Source organism: Sphaeramia orbicularis, chromosome 21, assembly GCF_902148855.1.
Source record: "Sphaeramia orbicularis chromosome 21, fSphaOr1.1, whole genome shotgun sequence".
Lineage (NCBI taxonomy): Eukaryota > Metazoa > Chordata > Actinopteri > Kurtiformes > Apogonidae > Sphaeramia > Sphaeramia orbicularis.
In genome coordinates, this window is record NC_043977.1 from 45,575,200 (window position 1) to 45,603,153 (window position 27,954).

Below are 27,954 nucleotides of genomic sequence, written 5' to 3' on the forward strand. Positions count from 1 at the left end.
CAGACTGTGGGTGGTACTTTTACAAAATACAAGTCCTAAAAACTATCATGAATATATAACTTTAAATAATATACAACTTTAAAATGATCTTTATAACTGAATTAACCAGTGCAGTTTTTATTTCTAAAAAATAATGAATGACAATCATATATATATATATATATATATATATATATATATGAACTCACGTCCTCTTGTGTATGCCTCTCCTTGAAACTGGCTTTTCAAATCATAAATATTAATTTTCATACATTTTGTATTGATAAGTACAGAACCACGAGTCTCCTGTAGCTTAATCTTGGTAACATTACACATTTCACCAATGACAACACTATCAAAGAACTTTCATTCACGACCAAAAAATAGACTTCCGGTTATGTATTTCAGAATAAAAGCAATCCACAGCAGACTTTATTTTTTAAACAACATGCAAACATGTAATGTCGCTTGATCGCTGAAGAAAAGTAATAAAACACCGCATAGGTCTAAGTATAAAACTGGTAATGAAATTACTATCTGTTTCTTTCTTTCCTTTTTCAATACACATATGGGAACTTAAAAATATAAAACACAATGAAAAATTAAAAATAGAAACAAAAATGGGATCTTGTTATATGTACTTTAGGCCATTTTACGTTTAAGAATGTAGAGTTTAAGAATACAATCTTTAGCAGTATAAGTAAATAAATGTTACTGGGCCATTTTTACTAACTTCATTATTGTAGCTGATTGGATTGCAAACTGTTAGGCAGGTAATTTTGCTTATTTTATACAATGACCTTGGTGATTTGTTTGTAACGTGCGAATTCAGTAGTTTAACCACAGATAAATTATCATGATGAAATAAGAGTCGAGCACTTCCATGTGACATAAACATGCAGTAATAATACACAAGTATCAAGACAGGACACAACGGAAAAAGGACATCTTCACGCTGAACCCATGCTATCATATTAGCTTTAAAAAATACATTTTATTCTGAAACACCATGCTCTGACACGCCGGAAGAGTCACTGTTGTGAGTCTGTTGCTTCAGCATAGAACTCTGTCAAACAAGAGACAATAGACCTTCCCCTCTTTGCTGTCACCAGCCACCGGATGGTTTCCTCTCATTTTTACGGAAGTGATGATATTTTCCAAGGAGCTACATTATGTAAATTGTATTGCACAATCATGCAATTGGCATGCGTGCAACCCTCATCTGTCAGTATTAAGCGAATAGCTTGTTGGATGTCTACAGGGTAATTTATGTCATATGTCTTCAAATCATACTGAGTGTATCCCCTCGAAACTCCAAAAACTGCCCTTTATAATAACTCACTCACTGAGAGCGTACGTGTCTTATTTGTAGTATATTCTAACCTAATGTAGTTCAATGCTTATAAAGACAAAGTAACCTCGAGCTGCAGGGTGTGTGCGCGCGCATGTCAATCCCTTGCAGTGAGTATTCAACAAAACCTGTTTTCCTTCACTGTCCCTAAGGAAGGACGGCTTTACTTTACATCTAAATTAAGTGCTATATGTTAGTGAGTTGTTTGTGTGTATCCAGAGTGCCTTAAGGGCTAAAAATTGTACAGTTGTTGTTAAATATTGTGTATCTTTGCCTTCAGTTTTCTATTCTTCAAGGACTGTCTTTCACAGTAGCCCACGCCCGTGCACACATGAAGTAAATGCTGATTATGTAATCACTTCCCATGCCAGACACAGATCTACTCCTGTAAAATATCTTCTCAGAGAGGTACCGTAATGCTCCGAAAAATAATACGTCGCCACATATGCCGTATTCTTTAACACATAATGCATGTACAGAATATTTTCCTTGCATTCCTGCCTCTCAGGCAGGCAAGCATGCGCACGAGACGCTTAGCTCTGGCCTTATTTGGATATGGTAATGAGAGGCTTCAGATAGCCAATGAAAAGCGAGTAATTTTCCATGTGACGATGAAAGACCGCTTGGGAGGCGGGGTCAGGCGCAGATCTTAGGTTAAAACCAGTCGACAAGCCACAGCGCATTCAGTGTAGGGAGAAGCAGGGACTCACTGTGAGGGGGAACTTTGTTACTATGAAACTTAGAAATATTTGCAAAATATTGTAAAAATTATCAAAATCCCTCGTGAATCAATAACCTGCCCCTAGGGTTTCAGTTTTTTAGTTTAGTTTGCCCGCAAAGGGCTTCTACACTCACTATTCTTACACTTTTTTGAAAGAATGTGTGAGACAGACAGTTAGCCAGCCAGCTAGCTAGCTAGCTAGCTGAGAGGTGATACAGGCGGCAGGAGAACAAAAGATTTTTTTTGCGTTTTGGCCGGTTGTACTGACACCAAGTCCATGCAGAACGTGTCATTACCATCACAATGCCCGTTTTACTTTTTCTGATAGACACGTCCGCTTCAATGAACCAGCGCACCCATCTGGGCACTACCTATCTGGACATAGCAAAAGGCGCTGTTGAGACTTTTATGAAGGTACTGTAACCACGGGACACATTGATATTGGGAGATCCCAGGCGGGATTGCGGTTCAGATCATCTGTGTACTGTTGCAAGCTTGCCTGTCAAAGCTGATCTCTCGATAACCGTTAATAATTCTCTTAATATTTCCACAGCTCAGAGGGAGAGATCCGGCGAGCCGAGGGGACCGGTATATGTTGGTAAATTTTGAAGACGTTCCGTTCGGGATTAAGGTAGAGTTTGTTTTCGGGTCATGTCCAGCTTTACATTGCGCAGAATGATTGTCCATCCCAGTGCTCCACCACGTTGTGATAACTACATCAATTGTGTACAGAAAATCTTCAGGAGGAGCTTTCATACCCCTTTTAAAACATGGCCGACATTTTGTTTCAATGTGTGCAGCAAGGAACTCTGGGTGTTATTTATACAGCGAGGTGATTGGGAGGGGGGCGGAGGAGAGGGGAGGGGGACAGACTAGCCTACTTTACTTGTTTAGACTTAAATTGCCACTTTAGTAAGGGCACACATTGTGACTTTGCCACTCTAATTTATGACCCCATGTCCCTAGTATAAACATGACAGTAATGGATCAAGGCTTTGGCTGAACTGTTATCACTTATTGGCCTGGGCAGAGAGGTGATGCTCTATATAGATGTTAATCAGTTCAGAATAACACTCAAGACTTATGTAGAAGTGTTCGCAACAGAGATATGTACACCATCGTGCATGTCAGTCACTGAATGTTTTGTTTGTGCTTGTTGTCTATCAAGGCTGGATGGAAAGAGAGCCACGCCACTTTCATGACAGAATTGAGGAACCTTCAAGCAACTGGACTCACAACTATTGGCCAGTCCTTGAGGACCGCTTTTGATTTACTCAATCTCAATAGATTAGTGACTGGGATAGACAACTATGGACAGGTATGTAGCGCTACCAAGGCAGAGAGATTTACAAAAGTGCTCTATGGCCCCCTGCCACCCACCCACACCCTCTCCTCTTCCTCCTCCCTCCCCTCTCCACAGTCTTACAAGCATCAAACACCTGCATACTGTGACCCCACACGCATCCAGAGACACATGCTTCAGATATATAAACATAATAACAACCAAGTTTTAAACATAATAGCAACCAAGTTTATAAAAAAAAAAAAAAAGAATAACAGGTTTTGGTTTCCGGTTTTCCATGGAGATATTACACCCTCATGCTAATATTTCTAGCTGTACCACATCTACAGCTCAAATTAACTTTGAAGTAGTAATGTTATATTTATATCTGCAGATCACACTCTGTTACTAATTCAGTAGATAGTCATTACAATAGTTAACTCTCTTTTGAAGCTTTAAACTGTTACTGCTGCTGATTAATTTAAATTGCTTCGATTTAAACAGAAATAGCCTACACCCACTTATTAATAGAGAGGATAAAATATTTATCATATCAGGTTAAAATTTACTGCAGGCTGTTAATTACACAGTTTTCATAGGTTCGCTTCTTTATCTATACAGGTTTTTTGGATTTTCACAGCACACTTTTTTTTTGCTAGAATATCTGAATAGATTGTTTTATGAGATTTGGAGTCAAATATTTTCCAAAAGGCAGTGTTTCCTCTGCTTTAATTAGCAGCAAACACTAGGGTTTAGCTCACACTACATTTCAACACTTTAAAGTTTCCAAAAGATGATAAATGTTAACATATCCAAGGACTGCTTTACAATATGGATGACAGAGAGGAAATGCACTTATAGAATAGCATTTAGTGTACATGAAATGCTTAGTACTAATATGTCTGTTATAACAGGTTTGTCCTTGAGTTACAAGTAGACAGCTAGAACTGATTAAAAACAGCATTCAGTGAAACAGAAAGATGTGCATCAAGTCACCATCAAGTGCAGCCTAATGACTTCAGCTTTTTGTGTTTAAATTCCTAGTTTAATGAGACAATGGAAATAAAGCCCTGTAAGAGTGTGACTGTAGATAGAATTATAAAGGTGTTATTGCTGAATAACTGCTCATATCATGTAACCTAATGAAGTTTATATAATACAGCTCTGTTGTTATGCTGTTTACTCTAATTAATTAGCACATAATAAGATATGCCTTTATTAGTCCCGCAAGGGGAAATTCCCGAAAAATGTTACTTTATCTTGACTTGATCAACTCAGAAAAATATGACAAAAGGTAAATTATAGGAGATAAGCCAGTTTTGGTAATATACCCTATGGTCACATCACAAAGTCACCCCAAAAGAGTAAAAGAAAAAAAAAAATTGTTGAAATCATAGCTAGTGGATTACATGGAAGGAGACCAAATTTCTGACCATACGCATTTTTTTCCTTGTCAGTCAGAGATGATGGACCATCTACATTTTGAAAACCCCAACAAGAGCACACTCTCTGTTAATGTAAGACTAAAACTTAACTCCAAGTAGGGTTTGTATATGAGGTCAGTGTTGTGTGTGAATCAATTCTTCTGCTATAGAAGCAAGTAGGAAAGACAAGAGCAATAATGAATGTTTAACTAGGATTTCCTGAGTAACAAATGGAAGATCCTCACCATCAATGGTAATGCACACATGCAGCATACATAATTCATGTCAATCACTCATGGTAAGTTTGAATGTCAAGTATCCACCATGCTGCGAGGCCTGCGGATATGAACAGGGGCACACAGGCCTGAGTAGGAACAGCTCAAGCCAAGGTCAAGGTCACTTTGTTCCAGACCGGTTACCGCACACCTCTGACTGATGACATTTCAGTTTGGACCTGCAACTAAATAATTACTCTGTCAAATAAGTAATACATTGCAACTGTTTAGATCAGTGATTTATCATTTCATGTTTTACTTTCTGATCAAAAGTGACAAAAGTTTGCCTCTGAAATGTGACACTTTACCTAATGTATCAAGACACAAATGAAATGCACAAGGTGAAATACATTGCAGTTTTGTACTGTTTGTTAATGAAAAGAAATCCCTCTAAACACATCACTTTGGGTTGGTGGAGATTATATGGGACCTTTTCACAATTTTTACCTTTAATTAAAGAGGAAACTAATTGAAATACTAGGCATACTTTAATGTAATAATGATAACAATTAAATAACCATGGATTTCTAAATGAGCTTTTTAATGAACATATTAAGCCATAGTTATCAACTCCCAGATAATATTAAAAATTGCCTGTCAGTTACAAATATTCCATAATGACATCCTTGATAATTGAAGATATTCTGGTAAATAAAACATATAAAACACAAAGATGAGAGAAAATCCCATCAAGGAAATTTTATAGTATCAAAGTATTTCTACTTTATAATAGACCATTTAATAGTTTTCACATCACATGAGCAGACTTAGCCTTGTGACCTGTTCATTTTTCATGTCATAGTATGATGTATTTCCTCTGTTTGAAGTCTTATATGTTTGGTACAAGGGATTTTCTTGGGGAACTGGATCAAAGGACGTTTCTGCTGAAATTTGTTGTGAGCAGATTTACCAGGTTAACTATTCAGCAACCTGAGTCGAAGTCTTAATATTGCTGAGAATTCTTTTTTTATGCATTCAGTCAGTGTCTGGTTAGAGGATGATGGAGAATTTCAAATGATGTGAAACTGTAGCATTTCAAGTTTGAGCTGGACCAGGAAAGTTGCCACATTGAGCCTTTTGAGGTTCAGCTTTTTTGTTTTGAGCAGACAATAGTTTCATCAACACTGATGACTAGTCCCTTTTTGGTGTTTTGTGATCTGTGTTTTTCTTTTTTTCCCCAGTCTCAGTTTGTTTCAGCAGCTGCAAATCAAAGCCAAACCAAAGCAGAACCACAGCATTTTGGGTTTGGTTGGAATTGTCTGAGGGGATCCAGATAACAACTCAATAATGCTACACTTTAATTCCAATTTCATTTGTAGAGGCAAGTCAAGTTTGATTTTTCATCTTCTGGTCTCAGAGTATGGATGTTGGGTTAGATACAGAGCTAAAGAGGGAGAATACAAGGGGGAGTAAGGCTGTAGGGGAGTTAATATCGCCCTGGAGAGCTTCTCTAAAAGTAACAAAGAGCCCTCCAGGTTGCCAGGCATCAGAGATGTCTCTCCCCTGGGAGATGAAGAGGGGAACGGAAGGTAGAGAGAGAGGGAGAGTGCTAGCTGTTGGGTTATCCTGACTTTGCTCCCGACTTATCACAGTTTCATTAGGAGGAAAAAAAAGTGAGAAGGGATAAGGAGGAGGAAACGATACAAGCAGTAGGTTCCATATCATCTGGGGGATAAACAGGGCTTGTGTGAGTAGACCAGACCCCAGATCCTGCTGCTTCAGATGGACCAGTCTAGACATAACAATACCAAATGGGAGCCATCTGAGGCCTGTTGGAGCACAGCTGCTGCTGTTCTAGATCATCAGTAGGGATTGGTTTAATGTCATAAAATCACATTTGAATTGATGCCTTTTGACCTGAGCGTCACGGTGGTGCAGTGGTTAGCACTGTCACCTCACAGCAAAAAGGTCCTGGGTTTGATTCTAACACCAAGGCCTTTCTGTGCAGAGTTTGCATGTTCTCCTCGTGTTTGTGTGGGCTCTCTCCAGGTACTCCGTCTTCCTCCCACCATCCAAAGGCATGCACTAATAGGTTAATTAGTTAAGCTAAATTACCCATAGATGTGAATGTGAGAGTGATCGGTTGTTCGTCTCTACATGTCAGCCATGCGATCAACTGGTAACATGTCCAGGGTGAACCCCGCCTTCATCCATAGGTAGCTGGGATAGTCCCCACAACCCCCACAACCCTCTCAAGGATAAAGCGATTCAGAAGATGAATGCATGAATGAATGAATGATGCCTTTTGACCTATGACGTATGTGCTCAGAACAGTCAAAGCTAAATGAAGTGGTGTGATGAACTCATCCGTTGTCTGGCAAGTTCCCCTCATCACAATGATGAACACAAAGGGGTTTTAGATGGTGGGGTGCTGAGTTGTCATGGAAACCTGCAGTGGATCTTAGTCTGTTTACTCTGGGCTGTTTGTGGAACCGGACAGATTCATCATTCAGCAGAAACCTCAGCCTACAGGTAGAGTCCAAGCTTCACGTACACACTCATTAATAATTCCACCGCTGTCAGAACAGGGTGGTCTTTATGAAGCCCCTGGTACATGTCAGCGCGTCGCTGACTGTTTGCTGACAGGACTCATCGGGCTGCGTGGAAGGTTTTTTTTTTTTTTTTTATGGTTTTTACACTGTTGTTAACTCAGAGTTATTCTGTGGCCTTGGTGGATCCCACAGGACTGATGCATAGTGATAAATGCAGCGCTGCTCCAGTTTCAGTGTATCGCTGTGGACTGCTGATGTCATTAAATATTGTGGGGTCTGGCAGAACAGAGGTCTCAGATACATCCTCAGGTAATGTACTCTGCAACTGTGGAGGAGATGGGGAACATATAAACTACACTTTCACATTGTACCACATTAGAGTACATTATAATCATTCTTTTTCCATTTATTATTCTCTTGTGCTAAATCCTTCACTCACTTAAAATAGAGCTCCTGTAAATTATCTATATAATGATACATAATCTGTGCTATAAATATGCCTGTGTTATATCCCAGTAGTAATTGTACTCCAGTCTTCTATAAATGCTCTTTGATCATTTTAAGGTTACAGCTAAGGATTATTTTCCCTATCACTTAATGTAAGAATTATGTTCTTGATTAATTGAATTGGTAGAACGTTAAAAAAAAAGGGTGCAATATACAAAAGTGAGCAGTTTATCAGTTCTGAATTTTAATTAAATTTAATTTTAATAATAGAATTACTAGTATATAGTTAGTATAGTATACAGTTAACTTTTGTTATTGTTTTGAGAACATAGGCAGTTTTTGGTTAATTTTATTTTGGAGAATGTTTTACTTACAGTTGAGTTTTTGTCTCATTTGTAGTAATATTTGAGATTTTATTGTGAAAGTCTTTTATAGGAGGTCAGGTGGTAAAGGTGGGATGAAGGAATGCAACACTTCATATGATTCTTAGAACACTGTTTATAAATGGTCCCGTGAGATTCAATGTCATCAGAGGGAAATTGAAACAAAGCAGATTTTAACTTTGTTTTTTAAAAAATTCCAATAAACAAAAAAAGTATTGCTAGTTTTTGCCTAGCTTTTCATTTATCATCATAAATTTGCAATCAACACTCTTTCACTGACTCTATTATGTGTCCAAAGGAGGCAGAAGAAAAAAAAATCATGTCTGAGAAGCAAACGTTTGTCTTTTTTTGTTGGAAGTATCCCTGAAATGATTTCTGTTAACAAATCAGTCAGTTGTTACAGCTCCTCTCTGTATTAACCATGCCTTTTTACCTCCTTACAGGGAAGGAATCCCTTTTTCCTTGAACCTGCCATCATAATTGCCATAACGGACGGCAACAAGTTGACCAGCGGCGGCGGCGTCCAAGACGAGGTCAGCCATGATGCAATAAAGAAACACTCCTGCCTGACTGGATGACAACTGTGGGAATACGCGCACAATGTTCACTTTAACAACACAAGCATTCATTACTCCATCAAACCCATTCCTGTCTCCCATCATCTGTCATCATGTCAGCCAGAACTACCAGTCTATATGAACACAGTCATCCCATAATTATGCCAAACAAAACGGTCCCGCAGTGTTCACAGCATCATAATTGTCTCAATTTACACAGGTTCTAACATTACCTTAGTGAAATGATGAAAACTCTTAATAGTGCTGGTTAGTTTTAGCTAATATTATGCAGGATCTTTTTTCATATAATTGCTTGTCCAAATCCTCAAAATTTTACTTTTACTTTCAGTGAAGGCAGAGAAATTCAGCCAGTATTCAGGTGTAATAGCTTCAGAGGTATACAGAGCTAAGAAAGCAGTACATCACTGTGAACCCAGTGACGTCTGTAGCCTTCAACAGTCCTCCCAGAGAATCAGTAGTTCATTCTACTGTAAATTATTCATTTATCTCTGCCTCTCGTTCTGCAAAGTGTCATCACTCCCGCACCTTCCAAGTATGTTGAATATGTCTGATGCTGACCCAGAGGAGTCCATGAAGCCATGTAGTTATTCAATTTTCCAACTCTCAATCAATCAGTCACATTGTATTTATATAGCGTCACATCATAACAAAGGTTATCTTGTGACGCTGCATTTAGAGGTGGTCTAAACCAGACTCTTAAACCAGTTCACAGAAATCCAACAGAATCTCCCAGGACCAAACACTTGGTGACAGTGGTGAGGAAAAACTTCCTTTTAACAGGCAGAAAACCAGAGCAGACCTTGACTCTGGAGGAGGGACGTCTGCTTTGACCAGTTGGGGTCAAAGAGAGAGGGTTAAAGGAACACATGGATGCACAGCAAACTGCACTAGAACTGTTAAAAACTAGACTAAACCTTCAGAAGCTCAACACCTTCAGGCCACAGACATAATTGATCTGGCATTTTGACTATTACAGGCTGTGAATATTCCTGGCTTGTTCCTTGTCAGACTGGACACAGGTTATAGAGTGGTGGCTTTCTGGGAAATTTGACTTTAATTGCAGTTCTTTGATAGACATTTACAACACATCTGAACAGCTCTAGGAAATGATTTTCCCCGTACACAAGATGTTTAATCATATCATCATGCAGAACATTACCCTAAAGTATGTAAGGCTTAGATACCATAAAATAAACGGTAAGGACAGAAAAGTGTACATTTCATTCAAGTTTATACTAGCATTTTCTGGTATATTTCAAGACTAAATTACTGCATCTAAGCAGGAGAAGAAAAACTGCTGAGGTTTTTCTACCACCCTAGAGCGAAGATCTTAATACAAATGGACATTTCCTGGAAATTACAGTTTTAAAAGCTGGTGTTGTCTATTTTTTGCAAAATTAGGTATGTGTTTTCACTTCATCGGTTGTTTCTTTGAACTGTTGCCTAAATATTCTAATAATACAGGTCTGAATATATGCAGAAATGTATAGGTTTCAGTCAGGTAACACAAAAAAAAAATCATCCCAGCAGCCAAGCCCCATAGGTCACATTTCTTCTGTCATTAACACTCAACTCCTTGTTTTCATTCAGCTCCACTTGCCTCTGACCACCCCGCTGCCCGGTAGTGAGCTGACCAAGGAACCCTTCCGCTGGGACCAGCGCCTGTTCGCTTTGGTGCTGCGCATCCCTGGCAGTGCTTCAGTAGAGCCGGAGCCCCTCGGAGGTGTCCCACCTGACGATTCACCCATCACCCCCATGTGTGAGGTCACTGGAGGTATGTGACTGAGGACTAACTGGGGTTTGGTGAATGTAGGCATGTGTTTGTGGAATGTTTTATGTGAATACAACAGACTTTTAGAAACAACCATGTAGTATTGGTAGCATGAAAGTAAGTACTGATTTTGTAATTTTATTATGTTATGCATGTAAGTATGTCCAGGAAATATTAATATAGGCAGACTGACTGCGAAGTACTGTATATTCAGTCTCAGAGCTTACTGCTACTACTACTAGACAAATAATAGAAACCCTACATAACCTTAATGTTAGCGGCAAAATCTGTAAATTAAAAACAAACTAGTTGTATTCATGGGCTCCAAAGACCATTATGTTAAAGACTAAACATTTGGTGTTAATGTCACTGTTCATCATGTTCTTTTGAAATATTTTTGTGCCAAATTAGATTTGTGAGTGTAACCATGAAACAAATGTATAACTCAACAATATTTAAGTCATTTATTAGTGTTCACAAAGACATGTAGTGTGTTTGTATTTTGCGCTGCCACTCATTTGTAAATGGAAAGCATTCTAATCATATTTTGGACAAACATCATAAACCTATTTTTCTGAGGACTGACACCTAATTGAGCAGCATAGCTCTGTGGAACATGCTGGGACAAGCTCAAAGTATTTATAACGCCAGATCAAAATAGCTATTTGTTAAATGCATTCTGGTGCTCAGCTGATGAATCATCTGTCAGTACAAGGAAAGGGGGGTATAGGTCTTTTTGTGTGGAAAATTCAGTGATAGAGATAAGATTATGTTTTTCCACTTCAGTGTGGGACAACGCTAAGCTCTCTTTGAGTGTGTTATCTTGCTCGCCATTTGTAGTGACGTGAATTAACAGGTTTGCCTGTGGGAGCTAAAGAACCAAACACAGCATGCTCTTGTTTTTTACCACTGAGCAGCTCCCTTTGAGCCCTGAAGTGTGTAAGAGGTGTATGAATGGTAAACGTTGATGTTTTTCACCTGGATTGGAGCTACTTTTGTCCTGCTGACGGTTCCATAAAGACACTTTTAGACCCTTTACCTAAAGCTAGTCCAGTGATTTCAGTCTGTAATGCCACTCGTTATAGAATAAGCCAAACTCGTCAGCTTACCTGCCACTTTTACAGAACAGCTACTTAGAGAAGTAAACCTTTACCCCCTCCTTTCTCCAGTCCTCACTCTGTCTGATGGCAGGAGGAACAGACTAGAATGATGGCTGACGGGTGGTTTAAGATCAACACACACAGAGAACAGAGCAGTCGGTGACGCTGAATGCAGAACATGACACAGCTCCATTGTCAGTGACAGTCTACAGTACACGCTGCCTGTCCGTTACTGCTGATGGCAGACCTGACACAAAGCCACGGCCTATTGAAACAGCAGAGTGATTGGGTGCATCACAAGGTCACTGGAGGTGAAGTTTTAGGCAGTGAATGGCCCTGAGGGCTGGATTGGACTAATCAGTTGTAGCTCAGTAAGACTGTGTCTGATTCACAGCCTTTATCCATGTGACCTTTTCTGCAGTGACAAATTGACTAAAGCAGGTTGAGAGCTATGCAGGTACATTTCATGCAAATGAACCTTTTTCTTTGTGTCTATACAAAAAGATTTATCTGTGAAGAGACTGATATGGCCCTGATCATGACCACAGCGTTCAGTATAAAGTAGCTGACAATGCACTCTAGCTAAACTACCTGTTTTCGTCGCTCTGTGTATCAGGTGTTCAATCTGAGGGTTGTTTTCAGGATGAAAGCTAAATTTCTGTTTAATTCAGATTTGTTGATATTCATATAGGCCAGTTGCAATTATTACATAGTCATATTATTACTATTATTTAAGGTGCAGGGTTTTTTTTTCCGCATAATTCTGATAATCCTTTTCATTCATTAATATAAAAACAGCTGTGTGATATGAACAGAAATGCTCCGTTATCACATTTTGACTTATTTATTTTTAATGACCCTTCATCTCAATGTGCTTAACCTCCATTGGTACCTGCCCTTTTGTTATTCTGACTGTACATCATGGGTTCATTTGTGCAGTTGAGCTGTTTTCATCATGATTCATGTTCTTAATAAGAGTAGAATGAATAAAAGCTTAATCAGATGACATGCTGAGATAGAGTCCATATAAATTCAGAAATTATTCTGAGGGGTTGTCAGCATTTTCATCATTCATGTAATTATTCTGAAAGTGGCCCTGATGATTTCATTCTCTCCTGTTCTTATCTTTACAGTTATGGTGTGGATTCCACCATACATTTGAGCTATATCTGTTTAACAAAACATAGCTATAGTGCTGGGTGTGGGTGGCCCCTCAGCCCTTTAAGCTAAACATTTGTCTGGCACCCTTTAACTTATTCATTTTAACATTACTTTGTGGGGTTTTCTAATTCAGCTCTGTCTAAATGTTGTTTTTCTCACCTAAAGTAACATTCAGTTTTGTATGAAATGCATTGCCTGTTTTTTATAACCATTTGAAACCTGCCTCATCACATCTGTTTGTGATCTACTTGGTCTTTGCCTTGGCACATCACCCTCACAAACTGTTAATCAGTGGCAAAGAAGGACCTATCAGCCTTAAAACAAATTACAGAGTTTACATCTGTGTGTGTGTGTGTGTGTGTGTGTGTGTGTGTGTGTGTGTGTGAGTGAGTGTATGAGTGTGAGTGTGAGTCTCTCTCTGTGTGTGTGTGTGTGTGTGTGTGTGTGTGTGAAGTATGAAAACTCCAGGACCTGACTAAATCAGTAATCACTTTTTCCCTTTATTCAAGTATTTTTCATGTCTCTTCACTGTGATGGTTGTGTGTGTGACTGTGTAAAGCAATGTCTGTGCTTGAGTCTGACTGCGTGTTCACCCAAAATCTGGGTTTAGGGTGTGTATATTTACGAGCAGGCCCTGTGACATCATAAATATGTACGGTAATGTGTAACTTTTACAAGTATATGGGAGTCATCATTTCACTTAGACTGAAAATGGCCTTCTAGGCGAGCAGGAAACATCTGGTGTCCAACAGTTAAGCTTAAGAGAGGAACAATATTTACACATTCATAGATTGTGGGTTTTTCAATGAGGGAGAAAGAGGTGATGTTATTCTAACCATTTTAACAAGGTCCCAGAACTTTTTTGTGGCAAAAACAGTTCTGTAGCAAAGTGATTTTTTTTCCTATTATCTTAGATTGAGATTTGAGGGGAGCTTTTTAAAAATGGACTGAATAAATAATGAATCTAAGGAGTAAAAGGTGTCAAACTGACTGCTCTGAAAAAACTGGCATGCAGTTTTGTTTTACTTTGTTTTTAAGAAGGAGATTAGATATTCGACCTATTTTACATAAAGTAGACTACTGAGGTGTTTTTCAACCCTTCCCTATGTGATTTTTGCACAAAAAAGAAGCTCTGAGGTGGGGGCATGCAATACATTGATCGCAATCAACCAATAGAACGCAAAGGTAGTGCAAGTAGATGTATGGCATTAAAAAGAATAGAGCTTAGCCTATGTGCTAACATTGTTGTCATCGCTCCTACCAGGATTCGATCCCCGGTCTTCCACATCGAAATCAGTATCTATCAGCCACTGATACATGTGTCATTATATATTGATATATAGTGGAGGTAGATCATTTTGTCATTTTAAAAGTAGCTTACAGGCCGAAAATGTGTTGGCAACCCTGTTCTAAAGAAACTGAAAACCTCTGCTGACTTTTCTCTTATATGTTAGAAACAAAAGATGCCACATTAGCCTGAATAGACGGTGTATTTTCTGGAAATGATCCCATCTGTTTATTTGCAGCAGTGATATTGTGATTTGACTTCATCAATGAGCGTATTTGTTTAGAGTTACTATTGAGACACTTTGAAAATATTGTAAAAATATCTGGCAGTAAGGCATAATTTCAGTCACACAACAGTTACAAAGCCATCACATCACCTAAGCTCTTCCACAAACCCAGGAAAAAACTTAAAAGAAGTCAGTATCAGCACACACCTTTATGATCTGACCATGTGGCATGTGTTTAGTTTTCAGATTGTTTTGCTGCCCCCATGTGGACGATAAAAATCTACACAGCACAGCTTTTAAATGGTTGAATCAGTGGAGTGGTTCCAGTTGAAACATTATAGTCATTATATCTTACATACATGAATTTCTTTACCTAATATATGATTTGATCAAAATGTGTGTGTTGCAGGACGTTCCTACAGTGTGTTTTCTCAGCGCATGTTGAATCAGTGCCTGGAGTCTTTGGTGCAGAAAATCCAGAGTGGAGTGGTGATCAACTTTGAGAAGACGGGGCCCGACCCTCCTCCACTAGAAGGTAAAGACATGCCTGTTTGTTTCCATGGGTTGTATTCTAGTCTGTTTAATTAGTCAAGGGGCTCTACTTCACTGCTGTTGAAACCCCCTCTGAGCTATTCTTTTCAGTCGTTCATACACAGCTGGTGGATGTCACTCATTTGCACATTGTTTCCATTTTGTTGTTTCATTACCTCACAAACATGTTCTTGTTTCCTGTCACTGTTGGATCAATATCACTATAAGGTGCCTTTCAGACTCCCTATGTTATGGTCAATGTGTTAAGTCGACTGTAGGCTGTTAGAAATGCATGTTGGTCAAGTTCCCACATGTTTAATACATTTTTTACGAGCAAACAAAGTGCAAGCAGACCACAAAATGTGAAACAAATATGTCCACCCCGTCACCAACAAATGCATGTAAATATAAGTGACGGTGAATAAAGTTAGTATTTAACAAGCACATATTGGACCTTGATTTGGCAAAGTAGGTCATTATTGAAGAGGACTGTGTAACGTTCAACAAATATATTTAGAATGTCTGAAAAGTTTTATATTAAATGATATTTTGTGGTGACAGGGTGGACATGCTAAACTTAACCACATCTAAGTACAAACACAAAATGATGAAACTTTTCAAATGTAAATGCTAAATGATCTCTATGTGTCCACATCGAATGAAGACACTCAAATGGCGATGACGTCATCAACCAGATTATTAAAGGGGCGATTCCCCCAAAGTGACAGGGTGGACAGCAATTTCATGGACATATGAAGAATGTTAAATATTATTATGAAAATAAAACATAAATTATCAAAAGTACTTGTTTTATCATAAAACTTGAGTATAATGACAACAGCTAATTTTTTTTTTTTTTCAGTCTCACTAAAGTTAGAGGGTTAGTGTGTACAAATTATGTACATTCCCTCAAAGAAAATTGTGTAAAATAAAATCACATTTCAAGAGGTTTAAAATTGTACTAATATTTGTGTAGGTGTTTGCCCATTCATAAGAAAACCCCAGAATTTCATTCTTTTGCCATGTGTTTAATGGTGACAGTTAAATTCTGCTGGGGGACACCAAAGGCATCTTATAGTCATATTGACCCTGTTAATGTTTTTTTAACTGTTCCTCTCCATGTGTCTGTCCAGATGCTCCTGTGGAGACAGTGAAGTCGGGTCCACAGCCTTGGCACTGCTGTCACAAGCTGATCTATGTAAGACCCAACCCTAAAACTGGTGTCCCCATCGGTCACTGGCCAATCCCAGAGGCCTTCTGGCCTGACCAGAACTCCCCCACACTGGTAAGAAAGTCCTGGAGGAATCACCAAAACTACATGTACTCAGAACATTAACCCAGAAAGACCCAGACCTACTTTTGTGGCAGTTTGCAAATGATTTTTTTTCTCTTCATTTAACATTCTCTTCATTTTTTATTTCATTTAGTGATTTATTACCATTTATTGTAATATTGTCATCTGTATTTTGCTTTTTTCCAGTGAAAATCTAGTGTTTTCCTATATTTAATTTACTGATCATGTAGATGTTCATAGAAGCTCAGATTAAAGGTGAGGGTTATTATATCAAAAAGAGAAAACTGAAGAAAAAGAGACTTTTTCAGCAGAATATATCATTAACTGAGCATAAATCATATGTCTCCATTCACTGTTATTGATCCAACTCCATGGGTTTTACTGATCAATCAATGTTGTAGAAGATGATGGCGTTTCCATGTTCACTATGGAGCCTCTGAACGTCCAAATGGGTCATATCTGATGACCATGAAAAGATGACAAACTGCATTTTACACCAATTATTTACATGTATTGGTAGGATTATTGGATCAAAAGGTATTAAACAGTTTAGATCAGTAGATGCTTTTCGTCAACAATGTATGTTTGGGTCTTTATGGGTTAAACTGTTGCATTTATGATCTTTTGCAACAGAGGCAAAACTTCCAAGTTGTTGCTTAAAGGCTGCCTTCGTAGGTGTGTGTAGAGATATTCATCATAAAAGCTTTTACTACAGTAATTGTTTTTGAAAAAAAAAGGGAAGTACTGAAGCTATACAGGACTTTGACAAACGTCATACAGCTGCAGAAATCCCATCCCCTCATAGGTGTGAAGACTGAGGACATGTAATATATTCAGTACAGATCATTCAGAATCACACTGACCATAGATGTTCTTGTTCTTGTACTTTTTAGACTTCTGTGCTAGTTTTCTATTGTCTTTTTATGTTGTGGAGGCAATAACCAATCAAATTAAGCCTAAAGAATTGTTTATGTAAAAAAAAAAAAAAAATCTAAACCAAGTAATTAAAACTATGCATAAAATCCAAAAAGATGGTAGAAGAAAAAAAAAAAAAAAAACTCTTTCAGCTTATGAATGGCATCGACCTATGCAAAAATATCTTTCCAGCATGGACTTATTTTATATTACCTTACGTTTTAGTTTGTCATGTGTTTTTCCTTGAACATATTTAATGCACATTTTAAAATTTCATCCCAAAAAATATTTTGGCAAACAGCAAAATTCATGAATTTCACCATAAATGTTTTTCCACTTGCTTGAGGTGGTTTCTGCTATTTATGTATTTATTTATTCATTTACTTACTTACTTTTTAAAAATTTATTTATTCATTTATTAAAAATTTTACAAAGCAGTAAATCTACATGTAGGAAATGCAAACCTCTGTTTTAATAAATTCTGACATACCAAATATTCAACTCCTACGATTGATCAGCTGCGTCTCCCCAGATATTCTGATAGAATCTTAAAGCATAACACTCGCGCTTTGATTTTTTTCAGGTTTTCAAAACTATGCTTCAGATTGATGGGATATTTTATGAAAAAATAGCTAATTTCACTTCAGTTATTTGGTACTGGCTGTAAACATAATATATTTTCCTACTTTTTGTAATTTACTTATTACTGTAAGGGTTCAAAGATGGAGCAAAAACAAAAACATACAAAGAGGAAATCTGAAGATATAGAGGAATTTGGACTTTGCACCAGCGTAGTTAAGACAAACTTCTCTTCCCTGAAGTGCAACCAAATATTGACACAGCTTTAGTGGCAAACTAACTACATTGAACACAGTGTTTGGTGAGGACTGTTTATTCCACTCTATATTTGAACTGTTCATGTTCACATACGTGGTTATAAATACTAGTCATCCACATCCTCCTCCAGTCACATGGGTTGGTTTCCAGATATACAAAATATGTTCTAACACAGTTTCTATCAGTGCTAAGGGTTCTCCTGTGTTCCCTGTCCAGCCTCCCCGCTCAGCCCACCCACATGTACGGTTCTCCTGTCTTGACGCGGAGCCCATGGTGATTGACAAGGTGCCCTTCGACAAGTACGAGCTGGAGCCGTCGCCTCTCACTCAGTACATTTTAGAGAGGAAGTCCCCGCACACCTGCTGGCAGGTACATAACCGTCACACATATTTTATACTGTATGTAAAAGATACAGCCACCTCTGCAACAGAGATTACTAATGGTGGCATAAATGCAAGGGCAGATGTTCTGCACTGCTGTGGTCGTGGTGTTTATTAACTCACTGGACGATTGTCTTTGTCCTCGCCTTCGTTAGCAATTTCTTCAAACATCTTCTTTCACAAAACTACTGGTCGGATTCATTTCAAATTTCTTAAGTAGCGTCCTTGGGACAATATCTACAAATTTTTTTTCACAGTTTTGAGATATTTCGATTTTTTAATTTTTTGTGAATTTTTGAAACATAAAAAAAATTGCCTTTACTTATAATGGGTCATATTTTGATGGTTTATAACATGGAAATGGTTACAGATATCAATATAGTTACTACTGAGCACTGATAGGAAGTCATATATGGACTTTCATTTGGGTCCATGACCTTTGACCTCAAACTCAAGGTACATTTCAGCAGTCTTCTTCTCAAAAACTACTGGTGGGATTCATTTAAACAATTTTATGTAGCTTCCTTGGGACAATGTCTGGAAAGTTTGTTCATGGTTTTCAGAAATGTTCATTTTTGCATTTTGACAAACTTCTGAAATATTACAAAATTTTACCTTTACTTATAATGGTCCATATTTTAATGGCTTATAACATGTAAATGGTTACAGATATGAATATAGTTACCATTGAGCACTGATAGGAAGTCATATATGGACTTTGGTGTAATTAGTTGAGTTCTCCTCCAGTGAAAGTTCCACCCACTTCTATTGGGAGACTGATCTCCGGCATCAAGACCACAGAACTCTTAACATAGAGACAGAATCGGACAACCTCACAAATGCAACGTGTTAGTGATGCTATATAGCACATACCGGTGAGATACAGGGCAACTGGTATCTATTTTTAAGTCTTGTAAGATGTAGTCTCAGTTCTTCAGATGAAGGCTTTTGTCAAGGCTCTTTTAATCGTTCTTCGTCTTCAAACTGACAAAGAAAAATTCTTTTACTGATGCAGTGTCAATGGAAAAATGCAGGACAACAGATCAAAATAAGTGCAAAAATGAGTATTACTTTAAGGTAATGAGTGTTCATGTTGTGTGTGATTCATTGTTTGTCTGGTCTGTTTAGTACCGAATTCTTTCTTTTTGATCCACCAGACAGTGTTTTTATGCTGAGCTGTGGTGGACAAGAAGTGACAACAACAGGGGAAGCCTGTAATTTCTGTCCCTCAGACTGTTAGGAATGTGTTTTATCTACTGAGACATGGCTGTGGATTTTTCCCTCTGTCCTTTTAAATTGAAATCACTTTAAAATGGGGTTATGGTGATTAAATACAGCAACAAGTCTCAGGAAAACCTATCCTTTAAGATGTGTCTCATGTAAAACTGCACATTATTCACCTTCATTCTCTCAATAGAGATTCCAACCAAGTCAGAGCATCTGGAGCTGCAGAGTTCCAATACAGTACAGTTTTAAACAATGGAAAACAAACCTGACCTCACTGATGAACTCATTTTATATCTTTTATGAGGTAGCCAAGTCCACACCTTTAAGGACTTTACACACTGTGGGAGGATTTGCTTAGTAAATAATCATCAACCAGTCAAGTTATGTGGAATCATATGACAGCAGTGATGGACCTGTTGATTTCAATAAGTCGTGCAATAATGTTCCATGTAATAACAATGTAATATTCATTCTATATTTATCCAATCACAAATACACTATTTTTAAATCGACTTGAGTTCATAGATATACATAGTGTTTCATAGATATACACACTGTTAATATTGCATCTGTTTATATTTTATGTGTAGTTTTATTATTCTAATTTTAGCTCTATTCTATTTAAAGTTTTGTAAAATTTTGCATTCTATTTTCTTATCTTGTTTTTAATTTTTTAATTTTATATTCACTCTATTCAAATTTTCTGAAGTATTGTTTTTTGTTTTTTTTAATACTATTGCACTTACCCCTAATTTCATTGTATACACAATGATAATAAAGGCTATTCTGTTCTTTTCTAATCTAATCTACAGTAATCTAACCTATGTGCACTGTTTGTTATAGAAAATGCCACAAAAATGATAAAGACACTGAGGTGAAAGACAAAATATGAAGCAGCCTCATCAGACAATTAGTAGAAAATAGATCTGATTCTGAAAATGAACATCTATGTATTTGGCCTGTAACGGTACACATACCCAACCGAACCATTTCGGTACGCACCTGTCCAGTTCGGTACACAGCTGTACCGAAACGGCACAGTATGTTGAGAAAAAGAAAAAGGAACAAAAGACGTCAGTTGATGTGGAACTTTAAATCAGCCAAGTTCCACACGGACATATTGAAGGAGCGCACACTGACCCGAAATATGAAATAGCAGCTGATATAAGGTTAAAAAAACAACAAATATGATGTTAACCTGGAAGGAAGAGAATGAAGACCCTCCCCCACCATTACAGTCCCGTTTGGGATCACATTAGGTCCCAGTGAAAGACAACAACAAGGAAAGAGACGGTGATAAGACAAACGTTGTTTGCCGCCTATGAACTACGGTAGTTCTAAAATACTTACACTGGCTCTGTCCGTCTGTTTGTTTCTCTCACTCTCACACACACACACGCTGTATAATAGAGGAATAGAACCCAAGAATTGGAAATTGAAAGTATGTAAAGTTTCACTTTCTTTTCACGCCAGCGTTAGTTACATTAGTTATGGACTGAACCCCCAGGTGTATAGCTGTTTATCTATATTCTATTGTCTCCAAAAATTGGGGGAAAAATGTTCAAAAATTCATAAATGCATTAAAGACATTTTGAGGGGTTTTCTTTCTTCCCGTACCGAACCGGAAAAAAACGAGCCGTGGCTTTCAAAACCGAAAACGTACCAAACCAAAAATTTTGTGCACTGTTACATGCCTACTATGTATGTGTGTTTTTACTTGGACATGCATAGTTAAAGGCCCAATACCAATTCACTCCTTGCCCCTCCCCCTTACCCCTTGGTCCTTGCACTTAGCACTAGGGGTTGAAACATTCCCCTCTGAAATGAGACAACCCTTCCAGACCTGTTACATCATCAGCAGTCATCGATGCCACTATAAACAGATGCGACAACTTTGTTTCCCAAAGTATTCCCCATGCCGTCAGTAGCTGTAACCGTCTCTGTTCCATGGGCTTTGGGCATCTTTTTGCAGCTATCAACCGTAAACAGCAGAAATGCAATCTATAACATACTAAAAGAGCATTAAACGGTTGATCAAATGATTAACTTGTTCATGAAGAAAATTCGTGTGTTTCTTTCATCACACTGCTGCACTTTTTAGCTGTGTTTACTTCCATTTTGCTGATAATTTGAACAGAATTATGGGAGATTTCTCCTACCCCTCCATTGGTAGTGTGGTCCTGATAAATCTCTGTTTTGACAACCCCCCCCCCCCCCCCAACCCTTGACTCACCGAGAATTGGGACACCCTCATGTGAACATGCAAAATGAAGGGGGAGGGGCCAAGGGGTGAATTGGGATTGGGCCCTAGAGAGGCTGGATCAGACTCACAGGCTGCAGGTCATGATGAACCCATTATTGTTCCTGAAGATTCAATTTTGAATTTTTGATTGAACAAATATCTCATATTTTGTCAATTTGCATCACCTCCAGTATGAATAGTTTTGATGTGAGATATCCATGGGCAAATGTTTTTGTGTTTTTGTGGTGTTTTTTTCCTCATTCCCCAGGTGGGTTAGGGCTTAAACTGAGACTTTTGAGGAAAACCGAGAAAAGATTTGAGCATAAGAATCTACAATCTAGTCCCTGTGTTTGTTTTCTGCCTGTTCTAACATCACTGCTTGTGACTCATTGCCTTTGTTTGTTCTTTTCAGGTGTTTGTGTGTAACAGTGCCAAGTACAGTGACCTGGGACAGCCCTTTGGCTACCTAAAGGCCAGCACAGCTTTAAACTGTGTCAATCTGTTTGTGATGCCCTACAACTACCCTGTGCTTCTGCCACTGCTAGGTGAGATTTAACATATATAGGTGGTATTATATTTGACATCCTGCCTCATTGTTCCCGAATGTTTTACTGTCGTCTGTTATCTAAACGAAACGTTCTTAAGTAGCTTGAAGTTTCAGAATCAGGATACTTTATTTATCCCAGGGGGAAATTTTTGTTTGTTACAGTTGCTCCATTCAAGTGTAATAGAAAGTAACAGGAATTAAATTATTAATACAACAAAAAGAGAGAGAAAAAAAATTATATTATCAACATGATAATTACTATAAGTACTAGTAGTCTACAGCAGGGGTGTCAAACATATTTTAGTTCAGGGGCCATATTCAGCCCAGTTTGACCTGAATCAGGCCAGACCAGTAAAATAATAGCACAATAACCTATAAATAAGAACTCTAAATATTTTCTTTTTACTTTTGTGCTAAAAAGTAAAAGTGCAATTTTAACAGTATTGTTCCGCAGCTTATTATTTACACATGTGTATCACAACTTACTGATCACAGTGGATCTACAATGGCACAAAACATTTAGTAAAAGGCAGAACATTGTTAAAATTTCACTTATTTTCCTTAAGAAATTTCAGATTCATGGTTGTTAGGAAAAAACAGGACAGGCACGGAGTCACTTTAATTAAAGGTCAGACTATAGAGCAAGTGCAATCATACAAATACCTTGGGACGATAATTGATGAAAAACTGAGTTTTAATGAAAACTGCAGATCTGTGTGTAAAAAGGGCCATCAGCGCCTCCACTGCCTTAGGAAACAGGCACACTTCCACAATGACCGAACCATTTTAACTTTGTTTTATCGTTCTTTCATTGAGTCTGTTTTATCTTTTTGTCTGGTGGCATGGTTCGGTCAGACCTCAGTTGCAGAGAGAAACTCACTAAATCAAATTGTGAGATGGTCCAGTCGCCTGATTGGTGAGTCCCAGTCTTGTCCCGCCTCCCTGTACACTAAACAGGTGCAGAGGATGGCTTCATCAGTTCTTAACATTGACTCCCATCCTTTATGAGATGAATTTCAATTCCTTTCCTCTGGACGGAGGTTCTTAGTCCCAAGGTGCAGGACACAGCGTTATAAAAATAGCTTTGTTCCTGTCGCCGTCACTGAGCTCAATAAGAAATAGTGACATTGCACTTTACTAACTTATTTAGTTATTTATTCCATTTCTTTGCTCTATTTATTATTATTGTGACTTCAAATTTTTTAATTTTATGTTCTTATCCTGGTTTTTATCCCAGATTGTTTTTATTTTATTTTTTCTGTTTTTTATTGTGTTTTTATTGCATCTTGTTTTTATTTATTTGATCTTATTTATTTTATTCTTTTACTTATCCATGCTGCTATACCGATGAATGGTGGAACACTGAACACTTTTTGTCCTGTCTTTTTGTCCTGTCTGTAAGCGTGATCAAGTGCCTGTCTTGCATGTTCAATGTATGTGTTGTTGTAATGCCAAGGCAATAACCTAGACTGCAAAACAAATCTACCTACGGGTATAAATAAATTAACCTTGACCTTGTTAAGATTATTCACACTTTTTGTGAAAGGAGAGTTTATATATGTAAACATTTTCATGAGGAAATTTTACTTTTTTCACAGTAAAACAAAGAGTAATCATAATTTTTAATTTATTGTGCTATTATTTTACTGGTCCAATTTACTTTTCCCCTTCGACTGTTAATATCTTTAATGTAATTTTTGCACTTGGCATATTCATCCTGCGGCCGGATTGGACTCTTTGGCGGGCCAGTTTTGGCCCACAGGCCACATGGTTGACACCTCTGGTCTCCAGGAAAATGGGAAAACAGTTCTGTCATGCAGTTTAATTAAAATAAGCATTTGATGTTTTTTCACTAGAAATTCTTATTAGTTTTTAGTTACAGTTTCTTTTTCCATGTATTGCAGATGACTTGATCAAAGTACACAAATTCAAGCCAACCATCAAATGGCGACAGTCCTTTGAGAACTACTTGAAGACCATGCCTCCTTATTATATCGGGGTGAGCAGACTTGGCATCATTTAGTCTCTTTTTGTTTTTGAGTTACTTTAATTGAGTCCTAATACATGTGATCTGCCCACAGTCTCTGAGGAAAGCCCTGAGGATCATGGGAGCGCCAAACCTGCTGGCTGACAACATGGAGTACGGCCTGAGCTACAGCGTGGTCTCATACTTGAAGAAGCTCAGCCAGCAGGTGTGTGTGGGAGCTTTTATGTCTTTACAGAATAAACCTAACCTTAGTACGTTTGTTAAATATATGAATATATGTGTAGAATTTACACATAATGTAAAACACATGAGGTCATGAGCTTAAAGGAGTTATTAGAGTTTAGAGGTTTTCACTGGTTTCTTTTTAGTTTTTTATTCAGTTTGTTCAAGGCTTAATATCATTAGCCTCATAGCATAACTGCCTAAGTCATACACTATATGGACAAAAGTACTGGGACACATTGAATTCAGCTGTTTCTTTTCTAACGGGTCTGGGATAGAAAACAATGACAAATGTCATAATATAGTTTTATATTGTGATAAATATCATTGCATTGGTTAGTTTGGTGTAACTTATCTTTGCTTCCAAAATGCCTCACAGATGGTTTTTACTTAATTTCTCTCAACGTTGATTTTGTTTTTTGGATCCATGACTGTAATTTTAAATGTTCTAAATTTCTAAAATATTTTTCATGCTCTGATTGTAAATAATAATTTTCTACCACAACTAACCATCTACATTCTTCACATCTCACTTACAAAGAAATATCTCCCATTAAACTTTAAGGAAATATTGGTGTTTGTAAACTATATGGACAAAAATATTGGAACACATCATGGCTACATCAGTATTAATAATCAATATGGTATTTATTCCAATATAAAACTGTATTATGACATTTGTCATTATATTGTTTTGTATCTCAGACCCCTGTTAGAAACAAAACATCTGAATTTAATGTGTCCTAATACTTTTGTCCATATGGTGTATGAGTAATGCTATGAGGCTAATGATATGTGACTGAAGGTGGATTTTTGTTTTTAATTGGGGAATTGGCAAGTTTAGATTTTATTTGGCTTTAATGTTAGTTTTTCAAGTACTACTGATTTATCGCAAATGAAAAATGTATGATAAAGGAATGCATGACGCCAAATCTTCTGTTTATTATTGATCCTGTATTGTTCAAAACCCTTTAATTCTTCTAATCCAGGGTTATCAACTTCACTTGTCCAAGAGTTTGAGAATTTTTTTTTGTAAGAAGACAATGTGGGAACCAGACCTTAAAAAAATGGAAGAAAAAATTAATTAGACATAATTATACCCATTAACACTGCCTGAAATTAATATTCAGCCATAATATTCACAGGTCTCATAGTGGTTGGGAATTTAGTATTTAATTATTTAACAGTTGTCTAGTTAAAGAACTTAGAATTAATCATGATTGTACAAAAGGGATTTGTCTTACAAGAACATTACGGGGTTTGTTATAAACAATTTATGTTTTTTTGCTGAATTCTTGAAATCTATGTAGAAATGAATGGGATATTATATTTTTGGATGTAATTATTAATAGTGAATGACACATGTAGGTCTATGGAGTAAGAAATTATTTGAAATAAGAAAAAAATAGAAACTTTCCTGTTTTTAAACAAACTATGTGGCCATTTGAGCGTAGATTTCCAAGGCAAACATAAACACATTACACTGTCTGAGACACCAGGAGGCCGCTGAGTGAAGATTAAAGTGTGAAATGTGTAATTCTAGAAATCCAGTTACAGGAGGTCGCTGATCAGCAAGAAATATGAGTCAAAGTTGAATGGGTTTGACCATTTTTCTGTGTTCTGATTGGTGGAAAATGCTTGTAGTGTGTTTGGTTGGATGCTCACTCATAATATGCTGACTGGTGATGGAGTTATTTGTTTTTGGATGACTTCAGTATAGGGAGAAAAAATATTGTATACCATGAATGCCAAAACGCATTCTAGTAATGTACTAATATTCTGTGGGCTTCATGGGGTCATTTTAATGCCCGTTTGATGATCACTGTTAAACCATGAACCGTCAATGCTGAAGGAAAACAAAACTGAAGCTTTATTTACACATAGTTCTATTTTGTTTTACTTAATGTTGCATCAATCACAGCAGTTTTTATTGAGTTTTTGGTCAGTTAACAACGTTTTTAATTGTAATGACTGAGTTCTCATTTACGTCTTTAGTCAAAAATTGAGTACGACCGCCTGATTGCCTCCATCGGTAAGAAGGCTCCTCCAGAAGCCGGTATCAAGGTGCGTTGGCGGGGCGGAGGGATTTCTTTGGCCCAGCGCAGGGACTTCATCCAGCAGCTACAGAGTCTGACAGGAGAGGCTCCATCTCTGCCCATGGAGCTCAACCCCAAAGAGTTCCAAGGATTCCACCTGGCACTTCTCAACAAGGTACAGCAGAGGGGTGGGCCGGGGTCATTATCTGAGACCCCTGTACCCAGTGGACACTAGCTGTTAATTTGTTACACATTCGAAACCAAAAACATGTTATTGTTGAAACATTCTTTAATTAAACCAGTGATGAAGGTGATTTCAGAATTCAGACAGGAGTAGTTTTTGTTACCTGCTTTACTAGTTTCAGCTACTTCCTGTAGCCTTTGTCAGAAGCGTCATATGATGTTGCTGTGATGTGCATCCCAGGTGTGTGATAGGGTGTATGAGCCGTCGTCCCTGTTCATTGTCCATGGTGCGTGTTTCTGTATGTCGATAGCCTCTTTAATCCAGCGATGGTAGTTGTTGCTTTCAGCACAGATGACCCTAGCGTTTTTCCAATCCATAGTGTGATTTTCTTTCTTGCAATGGTTTTACTAAATTTCCTTCTTTCTTTTTATCTCACCAGCCAGTTGGTCATGAGTTATTGTGTAGACGCTGTCTTTGTTAAGATTAAGATTCTTTATTTGTCAGTATATAGACACGCACCAACACTGAAATTGACCTTCTGTTTTCAACCCATCACTAGAACATGCAGACACCACACACGCTGCAGTGGGCTTGCCATATTAAGTCCCCGGGGACCAAATGGGGGATTAACTACCAGCTCAAGGGCACATCAGCCAACAACTTTTTTTTTTTGTCAGTCTTGGGAATCAAACTGGCTCTCCAGCTTTCTAGGCGCTGGCTGCCCCAGCCATAGTTATGCAATTTCTTCAAACACCTTCTACAAAAACAGTTTGTCTGATTCATTTCAAATTTTATCTGTAGCTTCCTTGGGACAATGTCTACAAAGTTTGCTCACAATTTTGAGTAATTTGGATTTTTGAATTTTTGATGAAATTTTGAAATATTAAAAATTTGCCTTTTCTTATAATGGTCCATATTTAGATGGGTTATAACATGGAAATGGTTACAGATATCAATATAATTGCTATTGAACACTGACAGGAAGTCATATATGGACTTTCATTTAAATCTGCGGGAGACTTTCGTCACCAATTTTTCATCGTATCTGTAAAACCCCAGTCATAGCCGAAGTAT

General features: G+C 37.7%; 1 protein-coding gene across 1 annotated transcript in view; it reads left to right on the forward strand.

The window, feature by feature from the left end:
- Positions 1-2,008: 2,008 nt before the first annotated feature.
- Positions 2,009-27,954, forward strand: part of ints6 (integrator complex subunit 6) — a 41,062-nt gene continuing 15,116 nt past the window's right edge. The window contains exons 1-12 of the mRNA XM_030125707.1: positions 2,009-2,465; positions 2,605-2,682; positions 3,220-3,369; positions 8,798-8,887; positions 10,523-10,706; positions 14,888-15,013; positions 16,143-16,294; positions 18,272-18,424; positions 22,317-22,449; positions 24,356-24,450; positions 24,533-24,643; positions 26,656-26,871. Of these exons, the coding sequence (XP_029981567.1) occupies positions 2,355-2,465; positions 2,605-2,682; positions 3,220-3,369; positions 8,798-8,887; positions 10,523-10,706; positions 14,888-15,013; positions 16,143-16,294; positions 18,272-18,424; positions 22,317-22,449; positions 24,356-24,450; positions 24,533-24,643; positions 26,656-26,871 (1,599 nt within the window). The 5' untranslated portion in view covers positions 2,009-2,354. The remainder of the gene's footprint in view (positions 2,466-2,604; positions 2,683-3,219; positions 3,370-8,797; positions 8,888-10,522; positions 10,707-14,887; positions 15,014-16,142; positions 16,295-18,271; positions 18,425-22,316; positions 22,450-24,355; positions 24,451-24,532; positions 24,644-26,655; positions 26,872-27,954) is intronic.